The sequence below is a fragment of the Rhinopithecus bieti genome, unplaced genomic scaffold (genome assembly GCF_001698545.2).
Source record: "Rhinopithecus bieti isolate Rb0 unplaced genomic scaffold, ASM169854v2 scaffold_5840, whole genome shotgun sequence".
NCBI classification, from domain to species: domain Eukaryota; kingdom Metazoa; phylum Chordata; class Mammalia; order Primates; family Cercopithecidae; genus Rhinopithecus; species Rhinopithecus bieti.
The window spans coordinates 139,339-149,565 of record NW_016804838.1 but is presented as its reverse complement, the minus strand read 5'-3'; the positions used below and the strand labels follow the sequence as shown (position 1 = coordinate 149,565).

The window sequence follows — 10,227 nt, the reverse complement described above, 5'->3', positions numbered from 1 at the left end:
GACCCTGGCGCTAGGGGCGAGCGCGGCCCACCCGGTCCCGCCGGCGCAAGAGAGGGCGGAGCTGCAGCGCCTGAGGCGTGGCTGCGCTTCGGGGCCCGGGCGGGCGGAGGCTGGAGAGGGCCGCCCTGGAGCAGAGGCAGGACTTGGGGCGCGCGCCCCTCACCCCGGCCCGGACCTGTCCCGCCCCGTGGGGAGTGTGAAGGCCACGCCCGGTGCCGCGGCCCTGGCGCCCCTGTTCACTGGGACCCTGAGGGGCGCTGCCAGGTCCCTTGGCCTCCTCGGGGCCCTCGGGACCCAGGCGCCGGTAGCGGCCGTGCTGGGGACTCGGGCGTGAGGGGTAGAGATCGCTGCTCCACAGCGCCCGGGGTGCCGCTTCCCGCAGGGTTCAGCTGCCGTGCAGGCTGCGCTCGCCAGTGGAAGTGGGTCTACTCGGTCCCAGGAGAGTCAGAGCCCCGTGGCCGTCGCTGTGGGGTGCGCTTCGCACAGGCCAGAGAGCCGGCCCAAAATCCTGAGGTTTGCAAAGCCTCTTTATTTTTCTTTTCTTTTTTCTTTTTTTGTTGTTGTTGAGACAGAGTCTCACTCTGTCACCCAGGCTGGAGTGCAGTGGCGCGATCTCGGCTCACTGCAACCTCCGCGTCCCGGGTTCAAGCGATTCTTGTGCCTCAGCCTCCGGAGTAGCTGGGATTACAGGCGTGTGCCACCATGCCTGGTTAATTTTTGTATTTTTAATAGAGTCGAGGTTTCACCATGTTGACCACGCTGGTCTCAAATTCCTGACCTCAGGTAATCCACCCGCCTCGGCGTCCCAAAGTGCTGGGATTACAGGGGTGAGCCACCGCGCCAGGCCCAAAGCCTCTTTCCAGTGCTGAGCTGGATAAAGTCTACCAAACTGAAAGGTTCTCCAAGGCTGTAGCTGGCTGTCTGAGAAATTATGGTGTTGGTTTAGCCCATCTTAGGACTTGGGCTATCCCAGGTGACTGAGTTTTGCTGTTAGAAAATCAGCAAGCTTCATACCTCCCAAGGTTCTTCTCACTCTTCCTTTTCTCCGTTGATGGTAACTTGTCTTCTCAGTTGCTCAGGCCAGAAACCTCAGTCACCTTCTTCTCTTACGTGTTTCACATCCGGACCATCAGCACATCCGGGTGGCTCTGCCTTCAAGATAGATCCAGAATCTAGGTCCTTTCCACTGCCTCCACCACGGCCACCTGGCCCAGGCCACCCTTCTCTGCCACCAGGGTTTTTGCCATTGCCCTCCCTGGCTTCCTGTGGTTGTGATCAGAGACCTCGTCCCTCCCACTCAGCCCTTTCAGGGGCTTCTGTTTGCTCAGAATCAAGGTCACGGCTCTCCTGAGGGGCGAGGATCTCCTTCCCCCAGCCACACTGGCCTCCTGTTCCTCCCCAACAAGGCCAGGCCTGTGCACCCAGTCCTGATCCTGTCCCTGTCAGTCCGTCTTCTGCTTGCACGGGCCTGGAGGAGACGCCGGGGGTCAGTCCTACGTGTGGGCTGGTCTCCGTGCTTGGGCATCTTTGGGCTCCGTAGATGAGGCTCGTGCGGCCACAGCGCTGCTTCTCTCCCTGCTGCTGCTCCTAGGTTCACTGTCCGTTCTGTCAATTGAAGCACTGAGACTTGAGGGATAAGCAGGCCTGGGAAGAAGGTCTTTGGGATTGCCTCTGGGGATCAGTGCTCCTCTTCCAGCACCCTTGGTGGGTAGCACGCGGTGGGGCTTTCCTGTGGTCCCTGTGCAGGTCTTCCTTAGAAAATGAGTAAGAGCAGGGCCCACGCATCCAGCCAGGACGAGGGTCACGTGAGTGAATCCTGAAAAGCCGCTCGGGAGCACCCAGTCCTTGCTGAGTGGGGCAGGAAACAGGGGTCTCTTTGGGGGTCGCCCAGAAGAACAGCCAACCCAGCGCCCCCTCCCTGCTGAATTCCTCTCAGCACCCTCACCTTTGAGTTCCAGGCCCGTGCGTCATCCCTCACACTTAGTGGGATGAGAGACTGAACCCTTCCAGGAACCTTCTAAAGGGGTCTCCTGGCCACTGCACAGGCTACTGTGAAGCCCCGGCCCCTCGTCAGGGAAGCGGGATCTTACTTTCCGTTCAGGCCCCGCCTACCCCTGGGCTCCTCACGCTCTGCCTGCTCTGAGAGCCTGCACCCCTTTTTCATTTTCTCCCTCGTGCTCCTTGTCTCCTTCACACACTCCTCACGCCAGGGCACCGTGCCTCCCATGGGAGCTGTTTTCAGCCTTGCTGTGGGGCACGAGGCCTCTGGCTTAGCTTGCGCCCTGCCTGGCCCCTCTTGGTTCTCTTTTTTCTGCAGGAACTGTAGAGGCTTCTGAAGCTGGATCTCACAGTATGACATTTGCCAGTTGCTTGGCCATTTTCTCTCCCTCTTGACAGGTCCTCCAGGATTAGCTGCGGCCACCAGAAGCAAGTGCAGATATGGAGCGTGCATTCTGCTTAAAACTCAGCAAGGCATTGTTGGAGGGAGGCCACTGATAAGTCTCATTCTTTTGTCCTCAGAGCCCCCCAAGATGAACCCGGTGGTGGAGCCATTGTCCTGGATGCTGGGCACCTGGCTGTCGGACCCACCTGGAGCCGGAACCTACCCCACACTGCAGCCCTTCCAGTACCTGGAAGAGGTTCACATCTCCCATGTGGGCCAGCCCATGCTGAACTTCTCGTAAGTTGTCTCCCTCCACACGACCCTGCTTGACTTGTGGGCCACTTAGGTCTCTGAAAATAATTCCAGACTGACCAAAGACAGACAAAGGCCAAGCAGGAAGGTGTAAAAGGAGCTTGTCCATCTATTTCAGAAAGGCATCCTCTTGCCTGAATGTGCAACTGAGGCACAGAGTTGGTAAAAATGGTACTTTCTGGTTTTGTTATATTTTTGGTGATATTAAGCTGACCACCAAATTACAGGCTTATTAATCCAAACATAAAAACAAATGCATATACTTAATTTATGTATCAAAATTAATCACGTGGCCAGTGCGGTAACTCATACCTGTAATCCCAGCACTTTGGAGGCCGAGTCCGGAGGATTGCTTGAGCTCAGGAATTCAAGACCAGCCTGGGCAACATAGTGATACCTTGTCTCTACGATAAGTATTTATTTAGCCAGGTGTAGTGACACATGCCTGTAGTCCCAGCTACTCGAGAAACTGAGGTGGGAGGATTGCTTGAACCCAGGGAGGGCCAAGGCTACAGTGAGCCGTGATCATACCACTATACTCCAACCTGGGTGACAGAGTGAGACCCTGTCTCAGAAAAAAGAAAAAATTAGTCACCCAGTATTACTGAAAGTAATAGTGCATGGTTCTATTTCATACGCCCTGACTTATCTGGGATCACAAGGAAGCTGTTAGTATGTGGTTCTCATATTCTTACCATACAGGAAAGCAGAAGCCCCTTGAGGTCCTTCAGCTGTCCCTTCCTACCACCTCCACCCCACGGATGGAGAAGTTGCCTGCTTTTAGGGAGATAGCAATGTAGGCCTCTGAAGTAGAGGAGAGCCATCAGGGATGGGGAATGGTTGAAGTATCTTTATTTTCTAATCATAGAAGTAATACACAGGTTTTTTAAAGTTTCAGCAATAAAATATAAAAAGCAAACTCTTCCCTCCGCAGTCTTCATTACATAACGGTATGTTAAGAATCTGGGCCGGGCTTGGTGACTCATGCCTGTAATCCCAGCACTTTGGGAGGCCGAGGTGGGCAGATCACAAGGTCAGGAGATCAAGACCATCCTGGCTAACACAGTGAAACCCCATCTCTGCTAAAAATAAAAAAAAATTAGCCAGGCGTGGTGGCGGGCGCCTGTAGTTCCAGCTACTCGGGAGGCTGAGTCAGGAGAATGGTGTGAACCCAGGAGGCGGAGCTTGCAGTGAGCCGAGATGGTGCCACTGCACTCGAGCCTCTGGGCGACAGGGAGAGACTCCGTCTCAAAAAAAAAAAAAAAGAGAATCTTACTAATCCAACTTGGTACTATTTGTATAATGCCTAGCAGTTTCAGAACTGGGCTGGGCTGGGCACCTGGCTCTCGGACCCCCAGCTCTGAAACCCTCTGTCTCCTTTTAGAAGATCTCATTGTTTTTATAAATATCTCATACTTTTTTACATTATTCTTGATTGAATGGATGAGGTCAAAGTAATATATCTGCACATAAACCGAAAGGTGAGATTCTGGATAATAGAAAATACCCCAGAACCGAGGCAGTCTTTTTTAAACTCTAGATTATAACCCACTAAAAGGTCAGAAAGTCAATTTTGTGACTAGCATTCGAAGAAAAATGAACCAGAATGGAAAATATATTTCAGTAAATGTGATGGTATATGTGTTTTTGTGTGTGTCCTAGAGTATGGTATAAATGTATTTCTTTGTCAGGGTTATGTTAGTGAGCATGCACCATTCTGTAAGGTGTAGCACCATCACTAGCCCAGCAGCAGTTTATCTTGGCCAGGCGCAGTGGCTCATGCCTGTAACCCCAGCACTTTGGGAGGCCGAGGTAGGTGGATCACTTGAGCCCAGGAATCCGAGACCAGCCTAGGCAACACAGTGAGACCCTGCCTTAAAAATAAATAAATAAATACATAAATAAGAAGTTTATCTTGGCCAGGTGTGGTGGCTCACACCTGTATTCCCAGCACATTGGGAGGCCGAGGCGGGTGCATCGCTAGAAGTCAGGAGTTCGAGACCAGCCGGGCCAATGTGGTGAAATTGTGTCTCTGCTAAAAAAAAACTACAAAAATTAGCTGGGTGTGTGGCCGGGCATGGAGGCTCACGCCTGTAATCCCAGCAGTTTGGGAGACCAAGGCAGGCGGGTCACCTGAGGTCGGGAGTTTGAGACCAGCCTGACCAACATGGAGAAACCCGATCTCTACTAAAAATACAAAACTAGCTGGGTATGGTGGCACATTCCTGTAATCCCAGCTACTCGGGAAGGTTGAGGCAGGAGAATCGCTTGATCCTGGGAGGCTGAGGTTGCGGTGAGCCAAGATTGCGTTATTGCACTCTAGCCTGGGCAACAAGAGAGAAATGCCATCTCAAAAAAAAAAAAAAAGCTGGGTGTGGTGGTGCATGTCTGTAATCCCAGCTACTTGGGAGGCCGAGGCAGGAGAATCACTTGAACCCAAAAAGGAGAGGTTGCATGAGCTGAGATCATGCCACTGAACACCAGCCCTGAGTGTGAGAGAAAAAAAAAAAATTGTCTCTAAGAATCATAGAGATGGAGTCCCTGTAGGAACTCATAAGGTTGGTGAAATGATAAATGAGGCTTTTTTTTTTTTTTTGTCTTTTATTTTGTAGAAACAGGGTCTCTGTTGCCCAACCCTGTCTCAAATTCCTAGGCTCAAGAAATCTACCTGAGTGGGCCTCTGGAATTGCTGGGATTATAGCCCTGAGTCACCATGCCAGCGAGTTAGTTTCTAAGAGTCACCATGCCAGCGAGTTAGTTTCTAAGCCATGGGTTTGTGCCCTCAGTTCGGGATGCACACGCCTGTCTTTTACTGTTGAGTATTTGCACTAATGATGAAGGGTGATAAGAAACCATACCATAACTCAGCACCTGTTCTGTTTCTTACCGTAGGAATTGATTAGATTCTTACACAAGAACATAGTTCAAAAGAGAAAGGTTGTGCTAGGGTGAAGTTGACTGCAAGGGAATGCTCGGGGCTGACACTGTGTGAGGCCTGGGCTAATGGGCCTAGGGCAAGGATATGCCCTGAGGTGATTAAGAACAAGTCCTGTCTTCAGGAGCTGAGGGTCAGCAGGTAAGACAGACCCAGCCAAAATGAGCACAGTGGTGGAGGGGGCAGGCAGGTGTGTGGGCGGGGCTGGAGCAGCCCATCTTCGGGAGTGGAGAATCAGCAGGTAAGACAGACACAGCCAAAACGAGCAGAGTGGTGGTGGGGACAGGCAGGTGTGTGGGCGTGGCTGGAACAGCCGCCTGGAGGGCAGCATGGATAGTCCTGGCATCCACGCATCCCACACCATGTTAGAGGCCAGTGCCTAGGCTTCCCATCCCCAACTTCCCATCCAGGTTCAACTCCTTCCACCCGGATACGCGCAAGCCGATGCACAGAGAGTGTGGCTTCATCCGCCTCAAGCCCGACACCAACAAGGTGGCCTTTGTCAGCGCCCAGAACACAGGTGAGGCCCGGCCTGTGGGGTGGGGGTGCTGGCCATGGGAGGCCACTGCCTGCATTCTAAGCAGGAGTGCGGGGACGCCCATTGGCAACCCTGCTGAGGCATGTGCTGGTGGGGACCATGCGGATGGCCCTGAGTGATAACAGTGGTCGTGGGAGCCTGCGGGGCCGTCTGTGTAGCTGCAGAGGCCTCTGCACACAGGTTGTGTGCGTGCAACTCCCCGACCATGAGAGGGCCCGTTTGCCCAGTGCCATGTCGGTAGAAATGGTCATGAGCTACGTGCATTCATTAGGAATCACTGGAAAACAGGCCGGCCGCTGTGGCTCACGCCTGTAATCCCAGCACTCTGGGAGGCCAAGGTGGGCGGATCACGAGGTCAGGAGTTCAAGACCAGCCTGGCCAACATGGTGAAATCCCATCTCTACTAAAAATACAAAAATTAGCTGGATGTGGTGGTGCACACCTGTAATCCCAACCACTTGGGAGGCTGAGGCAGGAGAATCACTTGATTCTGGGAGGTAGAGGTTGCAGTGAGCCAAGACTACGCCACTGCACTCTAGCCTGGGCAATAGAGTGAGATTCTGTCTCAAAAAAAAACCAGCCTGCGTGACTCTAGATCAGTGTTTCTTCCTGGATGTCCATCCCCACCTGCCACTGCATGTACTAGGGGTGGTTCTGCCAGGCTGATTGATGGGTGGAGGTGGGAGGGCTGGGGCCTTGGGCACCTCTGGAGAGGGGGCCTTCCATAGAGCACCTGCCTGTGCTGTGAGGAGAGTTGTGGCTTTCCCTGTGTATCCACAGGGTGAAGCAGGGAGGAGGAGAAGTATCATTGCCCCCATGGCTGCAGAGTTGGGGTCTCCTGTGGAGTCCTGGCTTGCAGGCGAGGAGAGTCAAGGCTGCCTCTCTGCGAGCTGAGCAACTGCTGGGTGAGCTGACCGCCTTTCCCTTGCAGGTGTGGTAGAGGTGGAGGAGGGCGAGGTGAACGGGCAGGAGCTGTGCATCGCATCCCACTCCATCGCCAGGATCTCCTTCGCCAAGGAGCCCCACGTGGAGCAGGTAAGCGCCCCCCAGCCCTGCCCCAGCACCCTCCTGTCTTGTGTTTGCAGAGATCTGTGGAGTCAGCCTTTTCCTCCTCTGTGAGGCACTGCGTGTGTTGCCACTGCGTCTCACAAGCCTGTCCTCACTGTCTCATTCTTTCCCTTCTCGGACCATCCCAGGGTGGACATTCCCTCATTTCATTGCCTACTCCTCGGCTAGTGGGTGGTTCGGTTTATTTGAGGTTTGTTGTTAGTTACGAACATCCTTTTACATTTGGGTTGTCCACGTCTGCAGCTATATCCATATATATAGATAAAATTTTCCCAGTTAAATTTCTGGATCAAAGGACAGGTACATTTTTAATTTGATACACGCTATCAGATTGTATTTCTTCATGATTATCCTCCCACTATCCCTTGCATGAGGGCAACTTGTTCCCCACTCCTTAACAACATGGTGTATTTTCAGGATTTCGGTCCTTTCAAATCTGAGAGATAAAAGATGACATATCACTCATGTTCTGAATCTCACTTAGAAGTGGGAGGGTTCATTCCCCCATGCTCACTGGCCGTTTGTGCTGCTTATTCTGTGTACTTGATGTTCAAAGTCTTTGCCTGTTTTTCTATGGATTGACCCTTTTCTGAGGCGGAGTTTTGCTCTTGTTGCCCGGGCTGGAGTGCAGTGCCGGGATCTCCACTCACCACAACCTCCGCCTCCCAGGTTCAAGCGATTCTCCTGCCTCAGCCTCCCAGATAGCTGGGATTACAGGCGTGTGCCACCACACCCAGCTAATTTTGTATTATTGGTAGAGACAGGGTTTCTCCATGTTGGTCAGGCTGGTCTTGAACTCCCGATCTCAGGTGATCCACCCACTTTGGTCTCCCAAAGTGCTGGGATTACAGGCATGAGCAACTGTGCCTGGCCGGATTGTCCTTTTTTTTTCAAGGATTTGTGAGAGCTTTCTATATGCCATGGGTTAATCTGTCATCTGCTTTATTTGCGACACATATTTCCCTAGAGTCTGTGACCTGGTCCATGATGGGTTGTACCCCACAGGTGCTCAGCTTTCCTATCGTTGCCTCTGGGCTGTTTCCTTTGCAATGTTTGGATTTGGGTTCTTGCTAAGGAAGTTGTTGTCCACTCCAAAATGATAAAAACATTCTCTCATTTTCTTTTTTTTTTTTTGAGACAGAGTCTCGCTCTGTCACCCAGGCTGGAGTGCAGTGATGCGATCTCAGCTCACTGCAAGCTCCGCCTCCCGGGTTCACACCATTCTCCTGCCTCAGCCTCCTGAGTAGCTGGGACTATAGGCGCCCGCCACCATGACCAGCTAATTTTTTTGTATTTTTGGTAGAGACGGGGTTTCACCATGTTAGCCAGGATGGTCTCGATCTCCCGACGTCATGATGCACCCGCCTTGACCTCCCACAGTGCTGGAATTACAGGCATGAGTCACTGCGCCCAGCCTGTTCTTTCATTTCTTGTATTCTTACAGCTTTCCTTTTTACATTAACACCTAGACCTTTAATCTCTCTCAGATTTGTTTTTTGAGTGATGCAGCGTATAATTCTAACTTTTCCAGATGAGTGGCCCAGTGGTCCCAACACCACTCATTGAATTCCATCCTGATCCCACAGATTTGGAATGTCATACATATATTAAGCCACATCCACACAAATATAGGGGTCTGTTTTTTTCTTTTTTCTTTTTTTGAGAAGGAGTCTTGCTCTGTTGCCCAGGCTGGAGTGCAATGGTGCGACCTCAGCTCACTGAAGCCTCCACCTCTCTGGTTCAAGTGATTCTCCTGCCTCAGCCTCCCGAGTAGCTGGGATTACTGGCACATGCCACCACACCAGGCTAATTTTTGTATTTTTAGTAGAGATGGGGTTTTGCCATGTTGGCCAGGCTGGTCCCAAACTCCTGACCTCAAGTGATCCGCCTGCCTCAGCCTCCCAAAGCGCTGGGATTTACAGGCGTGAGCCACTGTGCCCAGCCTTGTTTCTGTGTCTTCCTTTGCTTGTCCACTTCATTACCGGTAACACATTTTTAGCTCTCACAGCTGTATATTACATGTTAATGTCTAAGGGAACGTGTCCCACATTTTTTCTCCAAATTTTCTTAGTCATTCTTAAGCTCTTCCTCTACTAGATGAACTTTTGAATAAACATCTCAAGGTTTATAAAATGTACATCAAGACCGCATTGAATACATGAGTGAATTTGGGAAGAATTGACATATTTTCATGGATAGCAATATACAGCAGCATGGCAGTGTATTATGGTGACTGTAGGTCATGTTTTGTATATTATAGTATATATAAAAGCTTTATTTCTTCATAGTTTTAATCATACAGGTCTTGTACCTTTCATGTTAGGGTAAACTCAAGTGCTTTATCATTTTTGTTGCTTGTAAATACATTTTTTTTTCCGTTTAATCTTCAAATTGGTTACTGGTCATTGTGTGGACACTTCTGATTTCTCTGTGTCGAACTGGGCCACTTGTGTAACTTTGGGGCAGCCAGGATCTTAGGCACAGCACGGAGAGAACAGCAGGCATGAATGTTGCTTGTCCCTGACTCTGGTGGAAATAGATCTGGGTGTCACCACCTGTAAGATGCACACGGTAAATTACTTATTGGTAGATAAGAAGGTAGCCTTTTTATTTTTGAGACGGAGTCTCACTCTGTTGCCCAGGCTGGAGTGCAGTGGCACAATCTCGGCTCACTGCAACCTCCGCCTCCTGAGTTCAAGTGATTCTCATGCCTCAGCCTTCCGAGTAGCTGGGGTTACAGGCGTGCACCACCATGCCCAGCTAATTTTTGTATTTTTAGTAGAGACGGGGTTTCACCATGTTGGCCAGGCTGGTCTCAAATTCCTGACCTCAAGCAATCCACCTGCCTCAACTTCCTAAAGTGCTGGGATTGGGCATGAGCCATGGCATCCAGCTGGATAACCTTTTTTGTAAGTTGTAAAATTTTTCTACTTTTTTTTTTTTTTCCAGTGCAGGTGCATATCTTGGTTAAGACAGTCTTTTCAAGTTAAG

The 10,227-nt window shown here is 51.2% G+C and overlaps 1 protein-coding gene across 2 annotated transcripts in view; it reads left to right on the top strand.

Annotated features, from left to right (window-relative positions):
• THAP4 (THAP domain containing 4) overlaps positions 1-10,227 on the top strand; it is a 47,482-nt gene that overhangs the window by 17,768 nt on the left and 19,487 nt on the right. For both annotated transcript variants that reach the window (XM_017870681.1, XM_017870682.1), the window contains exons 2-4: positions 2,521-2,680; positions 6,041-6,150; positions 7,100-7,203. In XM_017870681.1, coding sequence (XP_017726170.1) covers positions 2,521-2,680; positions 6,041-6,150; positions 7,100-7,203 — 374 coding nt within the window. The remainder of the gene's footprint in view (positions 1-2,520; positions 2,681-6,040; positions 6,151-7,099; positions 7,204-10,227) is intronic.